This window comes from Terrapene carolina, unplaced genomic scaffold (assembly GCF_002925995.2).
Source record: "Terrapene carolina triunguis isolate 2854851 unplaced genomic scaffold, T_m_triunguis-2.0 Scaffold232, whole genome shotgun sequence".
Taxonomy (NCBI): Eukaryota; Metazoa; Chordata; order Testudines; family Emydidae; genus Terrapene; species Terrapene triunguis.
The window spans coordinates 9011377-9025040 of record NW_020664583.1 but is presented as its reverse complement, the minus strand read 5'-3'; the positions used below and the strand labels follow the sequence as shown (position 1 = coordinate 9025040).

The 13664-nt window shown below is 47.5% G+C and overlaps 1 protein-coding gene across 1 annotated transcript in view; it reads left to right on the top strand.

Moving 5' to 3' along the window:
- The window catches only part of TWF2 (twinfilin actin binding protein 2), a 72688-nt gene that overhangs the window by 19066 nt on the left and 39958 nt on the right, over positions 1-13664 (top strand). Inside the window, exon 2 of the mRNA XM_026656681.2 lies at positions 7181-7258. Within this exon, the coding sequence (XP_026512466.1) occupies positions 7181-7258 (78 nt within the window). The remainder of the gene's footprint in view (positions 1-7180; positions 7259-13664) is intronic.

Below are 13664 nucleotides of genomic sequence, written 5' to 3'. Positions count from 1 at the left end.
TTTACTTTGTTTAGCCACGGTGGCTCTCTTTTGGTTCTCTTACTATGTTTTTTAATTTGGGGTATACATTTAAGTTGAGCCTCTATTATGGTGTCTTTAAAAAGTTTCCATGCAGCTTGCAAGGTTTTTACTTTTGGTGCTGTACCTTTTAATTTTTGTTTCACTAACCTCCTCATTTTTGTGTAGTTCCCCTTTCTGAAATTAAATGCTACAGTGTTTGGCCACTGTGGTGTGTTCCCCACCACGGAGATGTTAAATTTAATTATATTATGGTCACTATTACCAAGCGGTCCAGCTATATTTACCTCTTGGACCTGATCCTATGCTCCACTTAAGACTAAATCAAGAATTGCCTCTCTTGTTGTGAGTTCCAGGACCAGCTGCTCCAAGAAGCAGCCATTTAAGGTGTCAAGAAACTTCCTTTGTATCCCGTCCTGAAGTGATATGTACCCAGTCAATATGGGGATAGTTGAAATCCCCCATTATTATTGAGTGTTTTTATTGTAATAGCCTCTCTAATCTCCCTGAGCATTTCACAGTCACTATCACCGTCTTGGTCAGGTGCTCAGTAATATATCCCTACTGCTATATTCTTATTATTCAAGTATGGAATTACTATCCATATAGATTTTATGGTACAGTTTGGTTCATTTAAGATTTTTACTTCATTTGATTCTACACTTTCTTTTACATGTAGTGCCACTCCCCCACCAGCACAACCTGTTCTGTCTTTCCGATACATTTTGTACCCTGGTATTACTGTGTCCCATTGATTATCTTCATTCCACCAAGTATCTGTGGTGCCTATTATATCAATATTCTCATTTAATATGAGGCACTGTAGTTCACCCATCTTATTATTTAGAGCAGTCACTGCTCTGCACAAAGTTAATCAAGAACCTTGGGTGAATATGGTAATGTCCTAGCAGGTTTTCAGGAATGCTTTCTTAGTAGGGCCTTACCAAATTCATGGCCATGAAAAAACGCATCATGGACTGTGAAATTCGGTCTTTCCCCATGAAATCCGGTCTTTTGTGTGGTTTTACCCTATACTATACAGATTTCATAGGGAAGACCAGTGTTTCTCAGATTGGGAGTCCTGACCCAAAAGGGAGTTGCAGGGGGTTCACAAAGTTATTTTAGGGGGGTTGTGGTATTGTCACCCTTACTTCTGTGCTGCCTTCAGAGCTGGGTGGCTGGAGAGCGGCAGCTGTTGGCCAGGCACCCAGCTCTGAAGGCAGCACCCTGCCAACAGCAGAACAGAAGTAAGGGTGGAAATATCATGCCATGCAACCCTTACTTCTGCATTGCTGCTGGCAACGGCGCTGCCTTCAGAACTGGGCTCCTGTCTAGCAGCTACCGCTCTCCAGCTGCCCAGCTCTGAAGGCAGCACCGCTGCCAGCAGCAGCACAAAAGTGATGGTAGCAGTACCGCAACCCCCCCTTACAATAACCTTTTGACTCCCCCGACTCCTTTTTGGGTCAGGACCCCTACAATTACAACACTGTGAAATTTCAGATTTAAATAGCTGAAATCATGAAATTTACAATTTTTAAAATCCTCTGACCGTGAATTTGGTAGGGCCCTACTTATTAGGGAGTGAGATTAGTGGGACAACCTCCGACACTTGTCAAGTTTTATTACAGGCTGCTAAGAGAAGTGGTCAAGTTCAGGTGCTCTGTGCTCATACTGAAAATGCCCTTAACTAACATTTTCCCTTTTCCCTCTGGTTTATTTGCTATTTGACCTTCCTCAGAGCCATGATGAGATTTTGAAAATTGCCCCAGTGATCTAGGAGCACAAATCCGCTGACTTGCAATGGGATTTGTGCTCCAAAGTCACTCTTGTGCTTTTGGAAAGCCCACCCACAGTTTTTACCAGGAAAATAATACTCTCTACTTTAAGTGACTCTTTAAGTACTTGATCTGCAGCTAAATAGAATGGATAAATTCTGAGGGCTGTCAGTCAGCACCTTTTACCAACTGTAAGGTTTACTTAGGGTGAAGAATGAAGAAAAACCTGTTTATCTGCATTAGAGCTCTCCCAGTGTTTTCTATTCAGTGATTGGAGCTATATAAATACCTAAGCTAGACACTATCTCTCTGCTTTACCAGTGTGATAGAAATTTGGGTCAGAAAAGACTTACTGGGGTGTTTTGTTCACTTTCATGGGTTCCAGTGAGTACAACTGTATATAGCTTTCCCCCCCCCCCCCCTCAGAGGATCTTGTTGAGTGGTAGATTGCCACAAACAGGGCAGGAAGGAAACAGCCTGCTCAGGTATGGGAAAGGTGATAAAAATATCAGAGGAAGCTCATGTGGCGAATATGTTAAAACTAGCTTGTCTCTGACAGCAGAGCTGGTACTGGGATAGGTTGAAAGTGTGATCAGTCTTCTTGAAACGGAAAGAGCAACTTGCAGCTATGCAGAGCGTGTTTCCAGTTTCTTTGAGCAATTTTCTGGCTGCAATACCATTTGGCTTATAGAGTTCCTGTCTCCCCTAAGATGCCTTAATTTTAGGGGTCCCCTGCCCCCAGTCACAATGCCTGCATTGCTATTTCATCTCAATGGATCTTAATTATGGGGCTCTCCCCACCCAGTAACACACCCCAACCTGCAATCATTAAGTCTCTGGAGTTTATTTCAAATCCCTACATTTCTAAGGGGCTTATAACTGCTGTAATTCACAAAGTCCCAGCCTGATGGACAGTTCTCTCCCATTTCCTCCAACTGGGAAGTGGAGGGAGAGAGAAGTTAGTGGCCTCTGAGAAATTTCTATTAATTAATCTGTGGCATCTGAAAACGGTCGCTGTTATGAATTTACATAAACAGTAACATCTTAATGCATTTTAGTGCTTTAGGCTGTCATTGCCTGTCCATGTAATTAGCATTTGCTTTAACAAGAGTTCTGCCTGCAGATTAGAGAGAAGAGAAGCCCTGACATGTTTGACGGGCAGCTGCAAAGAAGATCCTGTTCTAAGGGAGCTTTTCTGTGAATGTTTCATTTCCAAATGAGTTCCCAACCTCTTTCCATGTGTTCCCTTGTAAATGGTTCTCAGATGTGCCCCAGAATCCTTTGCACTAGTTCCCACTGCACTTCAAAAGCGGTGCCTTGCCCGTGTTTCGGAAGAAGCCCTGTGGGAATGGATTCAAGTTTGTTGCAGTGTTTCCATGGTAAAACCCAGGTGTCTGATGTTCCTGTTCACATCACAGGACTAAGTGGAAGAGATATGGCCCCCAGTGGAAGGGAATTGAAGCCAGCACTCAGCATGACCAGCAGCCTTTCAGTGCAGCTGTTTGCTAACAAGTGAGATTGTGACAGCTTCCTTTGTAATGCTACTTACCTGTGGATATTGAAGCATTTGTTGGCCACCTCTGCAGATGCCTTGCAAGTCCCTTTGTTACAAAGTTTGATTTAAAATCTGTCTTTGGCAAGGAGGTTTGTAATGAGCATTTGCAGTGTGACCCTGGAAGGGAAGGGGAAAATTTGGTCTTGACAAATCAAAGTATTGATATCGAGGTGGCTCATGAGGTACAAAATGGAGATTTACCAGCACAGCCGACTGGTGAAGAATCAGATAATTGACACTTACAGCACTGGTGTGTTCTAGGCTGACTGCCAAGGAAATGCTTAGAAATGTGTTTGTGCACAGCATCCAAATCACCAAACAGGATGCACTTGAGTAATATAGACACTAATTGGGCTGCTTGAAAGGGCTGTCCATTGCAAGGACTGTGATGTACCTCTCACGTTAGTTATGGAGTATATCTTCAGTGAAGAGGGGTGGGAGGAAGAAATTAAAGGCCCTTCCCAATATTGGTGGAGATACCGTAGGCACTTGGCTGAAAGGTGAGCTCCAGAGATCTTTGTGTGTCCCTGAAAGAGGAAACAAGTCCTCCCCAGCTAGAACTATTGTTGTTGCTGCCGATTCCCGGTGCTTTGAAGACTTCATTCGAGGGAGTTCCTTGTCCCTGGAAGCGTGGAGGGAAAGAGCATGTGCTCCACATCGTAATCAAGCAGTCTGGGCCTGTGCTATAAAATACAGGGGTGGGCTTGTGACCATCTGGCTGGCATGTTTAGTGAAAGATTAAGCCAGGGAAGACCAGATGGTGCTTAAAAAGGCCTGATGCTTGGAACAGTAGTGGCCTTTCCTTTCACCTCCCACTCTTGTCCAAAATATCCCTCGTTCCGTTTGGTCCCATCTCTGAGACACAGCACCCTCAAAAAAGCCTAGAAACACTGCAGAGGTGTTGGGCCAGACTTTGCAGACATCCAGTTTGCATGTTGCTCAGGTTTAATAATTGCCTCTGAGGTTAACTCTGTGGAGTTCAAGAGAAGCTGCCTTTGCAGTTCTGACCCTGGGCTGTAAGAGAGCAGAGCAAAGCAGAGTGGTCAGTCTCTCTAATGCAGACAAGTAAGCCTTATAGGCACTTCCTGTGATTGGTGACAAATGAAACCTCAGCTGGAACAGAAGTCCAGAAAAGTCAATATTATTTGAACTTAAAGTAACCTCTTCTTCCTTCCTCCTCCTCCTCCAGTCAAACTGAATGGGCTGGGAAAGGCAGCCTGTAACCGTGACTGTCCATTGACATTATGTATTAAAAATCCCATTGAGTCAGTCTAATGCTCCATTTGGCTGCAGGCTTTAGGACGTTGTTACATTTCTATATGTAAATATAATGGGCAGTCAGAGTTGGTGGTATTCCCTGGCCCTTTTGTCAATCTGTCCCCAGTAAAATTGCAAACTCTAGGCTTGTATTAATACTTCATTAAGCTCCTTAGAATATGCCTACACTGCGCAAAAAACAAACAAACAAACAAACCAGAAACACACACGGCAGCAAGTCTGGGCCCGGGTCAACTGACTCGGATTTGTGCTATGGGGATAAAAATAGCAGTGTAGATGTTTCTGCTGTGGCTGGAGCCTGGGCTCTGGAACCCGGTGTAGGGCTGTGGGTGGGTGTGTCTCACAGCCTGGGCTGCAGCCCCCGTGGGAATGTCTACACTGCTGTTTTTAGCTCTGTAGTCTGAGCCTGAGTCAGTTGACCCAGGCTGGCTCAGAGACTCACTGCCCTGGTTTGTGGTGTGTTTTGCAGTATTGAGGTACCCTTTGTTCCCGGCTACCCATCTGGCATGTCTTATCTCTCCACAGAGCAGCCAGGTTCCCTCTGTGCACTAGGGATGACTGGCCACATGCAGTAGTGATGTGATACTGGCCAGGTTACTGCTGTATGGTGCACTTCCTGTTCTAACCCAAGTCTTTCCCCTCTCTCAATATTTATGGTGGCTTCTTTACCTGGAAACCAACATGTAGCATTTCAAAGGCCAGCAGAAAACCCTTGTGTTGGAGGTAATCTGGGGTGCTGTCTGCTGGAAATGCTTTCTTGCAGGTTAGATGTAACTAAAGCTCTGATTGCTCATTTTTATTAAGATATCAAGCAAGAGAAGGGATGCCAGCCCCAGATTATTAGCTTAAATACTAGTTCTGGTCATAACTGGGCTGGGACTCTTCTCCACTTCCTGCCCTAAGCTGCTGTTACAAGTGTTGCTGGATGCTGTTAAACAGCTGGTGAGTTTAACTCAGAGATGGCTTCCTCTCAGTGAGGCCTGAGGTGGAGCGATTCCTTTGTATGTTTGAGAGCATATAAAGTGCGGATTATCTGGGATGAATGACTGGGGTTGTCTGCTAGCCTCCCGAGGATTTTGATTCTAACTAGATAAGTATCCACAGTCACCGGTAACCTTGGTTGGTGGGAGGAAGGGAAAGCATCCTAGGAATTCATCACGTGATCCATGCCCTTTCACCCAATCCCAGCTTCTGGCAAACAGAGGCTAGGGACACCAGGGCCGGCTTTAAGCCGATTTGGCCGATTCCCCGGAATGGGGCCCCGCGCCTAAGAGGGCCCCGCAATGTCCGGGACTGCCGGCGGAGCAGGGGGGAAAAAAAAAGCCACGTCCTGCTTCTCCCCACTCCCTCCAGCGCTTGCGCCGCCATACAGCTGATCAGCGCAAGCCTGGGAGAGAGGGGTGAGGAGGAGGAATGCGTTGTGCTTGGGGAAGAGGTGGGGCCAGGGCGGGGATTTGGGGAGGGATCCAATGGGGCAGTGAGGGGGCGGGGCCAGGGCGGGGATTTGGGAGGGGTCCAATAGGGCAGGGAGGGGGCGGAGTCGGGCCGGGGGAGCATGAGACAATTTGCGTCCTGGCATGGGGCCCTGCACCTGCTAAAGCCGGCCCTGAGGGACACCATTCCTGCCCATCCTGGCTAATAGGTCCATCAATGGCTATCTTCCATGAATCTATCTAGCTCCCTTTTGAACCCCGTTATAGTATTGGCCTTCACAACAGCCTCTGGTAAGGAGTTCCAGAGGTTGACAGTGTGTTGCATGAAAAAATACTTTCTTGTGTTTGTTTTAAACCTGCTACCTATTAATTAGGTCAAACTGGCCTGCATTATTCTCTTATAACCAAAGCTACTCAGGCCCTGGGGGAAAGCCTAACACACAAACAGGTCTCCGTTCTGCAGAATCTGAGTCCTCAATTCCCAAGGTTTATCACAGCTCATCCTTGAGGGGTCATGGTGGGACAAGCAGAGAGTGAAATTCAAAGTGGCTACAGTTCCGATTCCTATAACATTCTGGCAGCTTCTGTGTTATGCAGCCTTCCTGCTGGAGGTCACACACTCCGGCGTACAGCATCCAAAGCAAAACGTAACCAAGGCAAGTGTCTGAACACAACAGAGCTGCCTCTGCCCGTCATCACACCTTCCAGCTGCCCTCCTCCCCTGCCCCACATGCAAACTGGGATACGCTGCACACTTAATAAACTGACACTTGAGCCTGCCCTCCCTGCCCCAGCCAAACTATCATCTAAATTTGGGCGATTATGTTCACCCAGTCCAAGTATCAAGTTCTCTGGATCACATGTGCTCCCAGCCAGTATTTAACTCTGAAACCTCTGAGAGACAGGACTTCATATCCTCCACAGTGTAGATCACACAGCAAGTGAAATCAGCTGCTTTGTTTTTATTCTGTCCATTTTTACCATCAGGGATTTTTTACTCTGTCCCATTTAGTTCTTTTTTAGTTTTTGTCCCCTCCCCCCTCCCCCTTACTTGGTTTGAAGAGCAGAATAACATTTGGTTTGTTTACTAAGTCTGATCACGATGTTTCTGGTTCTTTTAGCCACCCCAGAGTTAAAGGACTTTTTTGCCAAGGCCCGGAACGGCTCGATTCGTCTCATCAAAGTCGTCATTGAGGATGGTAAGTTCTATTTAATTCCATTTCTTTGCGCTGCCTTGTTTCCCTCCCTTGTCAGCGTCTTTTCTCCATGACTGTGGCCGATCCTGCTATAACGGAGAAGACCTTGCTGCTGCCGATGGAAAATCCTGCTAGGGGCTCCTGGAATGCGGCTGCTCAGAATAGACTGCCGGGTGCACAGTGTGGAGTGAACACAGCTGACATTTTAAAGGAGCAGAATTCTGATGCCTTTTATTTTCTTCAGTGGTATCTCTATGGGACCCATTGTGAACCACTTGTTTCCACTGGGGAGCAGTCACTTGTGCAGGCAGCAGTGGAAGTAAGGGGTTCACAGTCAGTCTGCCCTGATGCAGTGCTGGTATCTGCTTTGCTGTTCTCTGTCAGGTCTCTTGGATGTTGCGGCTGCGTCCTGACAATATGGCTTTGCTGGTGTAGACTGTTGTGTTTTCCTGGGGCTGTTTGCCAACTGCCCTTGAAAGAATCCTACAGGACGGAGACCCCCCCCACTGGGTGATGCGTGCTATAGAAACATCCAAGAGCAGGATAACCGCCCCAGATGCTGCAGGAATACTTGTAAATGGCAGTGCTTTGGACCGTTAGTGTAGCCTTTTTCAATGAGGCGGTGAATGGGTATAGGATTGTTCCCAGTCTGGGAGTTTGTTCCTTATTCTGGTGCTTGAGCTTTTCCTCAGCAGTCTCTTTAGTGTAGCTGTGCCTTTAGTCTCTAGAGAGCTTACAGCAGCAGACCTGCATCAATGCAGCGGCGCCATTGTAAGCTCTCGAATGTAGCCATTCTAAGCCAGTGGGAGAGAGCACTCTTGTCAGCTTAAGTACTCCAGCCCCCCGCCAGGGGCAATAGCTATGTCGACGGGAGGCGCTCTCCTGCCTACATAGCGCTGTCCACACTGGTGCTTACATCGGTGTAACTTATGTCACTCGGGGGTGATTTATTCACACACACACACACACACACACACACACACACACACACACGACATAAGCTGTAGTGTAGACATAGCCTCAGAAGAGCAACATCCCTGAGGGCTTGTTTACACTTAACTGTGCCGCTGTCGCGCATACTCAAGACGCTGCCTGTGCTGAAGGGAGAGCTTCCCGAGAGGCAGCAGCTCAGTTGCTGGGAGAAGCCCTCCCGACATAGCGCTATCTGTGCTGGAGTTCGGTTGGTATAACTGCCTTGTTCACACCCCTGAGCGGCTTATACCGACACACATTTGTAGCGTGGACCAGGGCTGCGTCAGCCAAATGGCTGCTTTCTCCTTCCATTATCTGACAGCAGCATAGGATAGGGTGAGCAAAACTCCAGAGCCAAATCCTCCGCTAGTGTAAACGGGCTCAGCTTCACTTAGTCAGTGGAGGATTGCGACTTACAGCTGCTTGGGAGCTGGCCCCAGATGTAGAGAGAGTAAGTGAAGGTGTTCACTCGGACCAGATCCTAGACTGCATTTCTTCCTGTCGCAGTGTGTTTTATGGCTTTCACATCCCCAGTTTCTTGTGCTTTAGGATTTTTTCCAGTTCCTGTTCTTTCTATTTTGGGTTAAAATTGAATGGAGCAAATCAATCTGTGGCATGTTTTGGGCTATCAAAAGGTAACTTTCGGTAGCTCACATTTATCAAATAAATAAACGGAACAAGGCATTGATTTGCCTGCTAACTTATTACAGAACCTTTTGGGTAGGTTTTCCATAGCCCTAACTGCAATATGTCCCAGAGCAGGCTGCATTACTGATGAGCTGACCATTGTAAAACCTGCACTGCAGACGTTAATCCGTGCCAGCCCATTAGCTGCTTGCTAGGGCAGAAGGGCTCAGGGCATGTTTCTCTTTGGGGGTGACGGGCAGGCTTATCTTTGGCTCCATCAGGTGGAGACTTCAGAAATCAGCTGGTGAAAGATGATGTCTGTTTATCCTGTAATAGAATACAGCAGCATGCATTGTATCTGTGTTCTCTTCTGGCCAGTGCTTTGTATGCTTGATCCCTCAGCATCGCAAGGGTGTGTTCTCTGCAGTACTGCCAGAGCATGTGGAAATGCATGAAATCTGCACTGTAGCTCTCAATGAATTTGTGGGGGGTAAATGTTAGAGATCAATTCTGTGCCCCACCTCAGCCCCTACATACTTCTCGATCTGCATAGAGGGGCTGAAAAGGAGCTGCGACTGGCTCCTGTGGTGTGCACACTGCAGAGGGCCACTAAAAACAGCCCTATGCTGTCCTCTGTGCAGACCCTAGCATAAGGGGATGTGCAGGGGGCAGGAGAGAGCCTGCACATAGCTCTTGGTGCTATATGAGTTGTGCTGCGTAAGTTAGAGCAGCTAGGGTGTACTCAGACTCGCACAAGGGGCTACTTCCTCCCCCACATCAGAACCTAAGACCCGTAAAGCCACCTCTGCACCCTCACCCATGTGCCGAGGCCTTTGCTGGGGTACTAGGCGGAGGTGCTGCACAGAGTTGGACCCGGAGTGCATAATAGGAAACTGACTAGTTATTGCTACCCATGGAGCAGGAGGCGTAATGAATTTACGACCAATCAGCTCTGTTTTGCTTTCTCTTGCATAGATTATCATACCCAGATATACCAGGATGTTCCATCATCCCCTTCAACCTCTCCTATGTGAGTCAGTATCTCTCTCTGCTCGGTGTTAGTTTTGTATCCTTTCCATGCTGGATGAGGAACTAGTGCAAGTCATGCTGGTAATGTTGAGCAGATTCTGCTTGCTTCCATGTGCCCTGGCGTGTTGCAATACCCAGGGATTTTCCAGGTAGAGGCTGGACGTTAGGAATCACAGGAAGGACGGTCTTGTGACGAAACCACGGGTTGGAAGTCAGGCGTTCCAAGTTCTGTTCCCAGCTCTGTCACTGACTCACTGTGACCTTGGGCAGAGTCACTTGGGGCCTGATTTTCAGCCGTTCTGATCGCCGACCCCTTCAGAGTAATTAGTGGGAGCTGAGAGTTCTCAGCATCTTTGAAAATAAAGCTCTTAATCTCTCTGCGCTGCAATTTCCTCCTCTGTAACAAGGGATAATCCTTGCCTGGCTCACGGGGCTCTTGGTAAGATCAATTCAGTAAGATTTATGCATAAGCAGGGTGCCCACTATTTCCCCGTCAGTGCAGCTGATTGTGTTGGATTATTTGCAACTGGTGATCTCAGTGAGGATACATTCGTCACCACTCATGAGAGCCGTACTCATGTCATCGCTGCAGAGACTGAATGGGATATCTTCATCTGCATGACGTGTTGCTGTAGAACTTGAGGACCCCATGGGGAACTGCATGGGAGGATTTAACTATGAGCTCCCCTTATCTGCGGGGCAGGAGTTCTGGTTTTCCTATATGAATCTTCAGTGATGATTTTTGTGGGGGACTGTGTATAGCCCAAGCTCCTGACAGTGGAGTGGGGAATAGGTGTAGACCATGGGACTTAGCATCTGATCAACAGAGATTGTGTAGAATTGCTAGCAGCTAACCTGGAATTATCATCAGTCCTTAAATTGTGTGTGGCTCTTGTAGTACAGCGGAGAAAATTGGCAAATGGCTTTTTACCCATCAGAAATGCCTGATCGTGTCTTAGCAGGATGGTCACAGGAAATGCAGAGACCTAGTTCACCAGTTTACTAGGAGTTGTTGGGCTAGAAGGTGAGTTGGAGGATAATAGCAGTTGGCTCTAGTGATGAATTTCACTGGATCAAAGCACAAAGCGGCAAGACCCACTGATGAAGGTATGATTGCTGCCAATTGAATCCTTCTAGTGAGCCAGTGCTCTGATACTGGGTTTGACTCTTGGGCTGAGGGTAGCCTCTTCAATTCTCTTAAGGAGTCAGAAAGGGGGAGCTCCTGCAATGAGGAAGGATGAGCTAATGCTTGAGATGCTGGCCTGGGTCATGGGAGATCCAGATTGAATTGCTCTCTGCCACTGACTCCGTTTGACCTTATGGCAAATCACTTCCTCTGTCTGCCCATGTGGGGAACTGGGGCATAATGGGGCTAGCAGCACTGCGCTGCCTCACAGGGGACTCTTGAGGATAAAAAATTACTGGAGGCCTAGGATAAATAGGGTGGTCTTCGGTCTAGATTTTCCTTTTTTGAAAGTGATACCTACGAGATAACCGGAGGCCATATTCCAGTATTCTGCTTTCCCGTTCTGCATACGTAGGGAGAGCAGAATAGGAGGATCGAGATCTACTGTGTGGATCTGAGAGGAGAGTTGGGGCCCAAAATGGGAGTTGGCATAGGGGAATGGGGAAGGGAGGAGGCTGAGGATGGGGCGTTCCATCTTTGGTTGCAATACCATTCCAAGTGTGTCTGCATCAGGAATGGCATCTGAGTTACCAGATTAGGGAGAAGGGAGCGTATTAGAAAACCAACCCATTGCTGTCCTGAGCACATCCAGTGCAGTGACGCTTATTTAAAAATATTTATGCTCCGTTCATATTTGGTTAGAAAGCTCGGCAAATGAGTAATGAAAGCAGGCACTTTCAGCTATTCTGTCATAGGCTGGCATTGCTAAAATGGCCTGAAATGTAATGGACATGTTAGCAGAGAAATGGATTGATATGGTGCCAGGCTGACCCTGAGGCTGGGCAGCTGTCAATGCTATTCCCCAGCGAGGTGCTTTGTGTTGCGAAGTTAGAACTTTCCACTCGTTGTCTCTTTGAACTTGGGGTTGGCTATCATATCACGTTTGCTATTCTATGGGTTAGATTAGTAATTCTCAACCTATTTACTATTGTGGGCCGCATATGCAGCTCTCTCTGTTATGTGGGCCACATCCACACAATATATATGCTACCTGTATGGCCCTGAGGATGTCCCATGGGCCACAGCTGTGTGCTGATTAGGCCTCAACCGGCCTGTGGATTGAGAACCACTGGGCTAGATGGAAGATGCTGAGACACTTTCTGGTTTTATGAAAGTTAATTTTATTGCAAAGCATTTTTGTGTCATGCACTGCGGGTTCTGCTTGGATTGCTTCTAGGTGTTAGGCAGAGTGTGGATTTCTACCAAAGTCTTACCCTGACACCCGCTGTCCTGTTCAGGGTATAATAATACTTAGTGTTTACCTGGCACTTCTCATCTTCAAGGAGTGTCCAGCACCCTATGCAGTAAGTAGGTTTAAATTAGCCACTCACCACAGTAGCTCTGAGCACAGCAGTATTGGGTAACACTAGTAATGCCCCAAAGAGTCTCCACTCCCTGCCTCTCGGACAAGTCTCTGCTTTTTCGGAAATGGGGAGTCTGAGGCAGAGAGGTTATGATTTGCCCAACGTCTGTATCAGATCCAGGATTACAGTTTGGGAGTCCCTGCGTCCTGGGCCTTTGCTTGGAACACCAGGCAGGATGGCTCCAGAGGGTGTCATGAGACTAATGACTTCTCTTTATAGTGTTCTCCTGCCACTATTCTGAGGTCTGTCTGTCCTCCTGCAGACATCACTGCAGAACAGCCACCCAGCTCGGTAAGCAGGAGACCGAAGCTGTGGACCGTCTGCCTTTTAAGGTAATTAAAAGTGAAGCAGCCTGCTAATGGCTATTCTGTGAGCAAACCTAAAAGGGGTCAGGAAGCAAAGCACTCTCCCAAATGTAAATAGCATGCTGTGTAATGGATTAGGCTTTCTGAAAAATGCTTAGCCTGTGCAAACCTCTCCCCAGTTGAGTCATGCAGTAGTTGGGGGTGGTTGGGGAGGCATCTTTATTTATTATTTCTCACATCTCCACAGAGCCTGGGCTTTAAGCCTGGCACGGTTCAATTCCATCCCAGCTGCCTCTCCTGTTCTTGTTCCATCTGCCTTCTAGCTCCATTGCAGTGCTTCTTGATCAAAGTTTTATCATTCCCCAGAGCCCGATCTGTTGGAAGTTGAAATCTTTCTGAATGTTGCATTGCTCCATTTGAACAGTCACTTGTGATGTATTTTAAGAGCTGTCACTGCAGAACTGGTTGGCCAAAATAACAGAATCCTTGTCACTAGAGACCAGCCGTAGCAAAATGACAAGCCCAAGGAAGCAGGACTAGGGAAGGAAATCCGGGGATAAGCTTGTGTGTGAAGCAGTGGGGAGCATGTGAAGTTGAGAAGTGAGGGTTAGGGGGAGGGAAGCAAGTGGTGGTGAAGGCAGTGGGCAAAGGGAGAACCCTCCTCTCCCCCCAGGGCAAACCCTGGCATGTTTTTTAAGGAAGCAAAGTTTCTCTTTTACTTGTGTCTCTAGAAGCACCACTTGGTATAGTCATGACTGTTAGTGGTCATTGAACACAGAACTCCAGCGCCAGGGCCGGCTTTAGGCCAATTCAACCAATTCCCCTGAATCGGGCCCCACGCCCAAGCCCCAGTACGGCATACCGGCCTGGCCTGGCTTCCCCAGGGGGCTATTTAAAGGGCTGGGGCTCCAGCTGCCTCTGCTGCA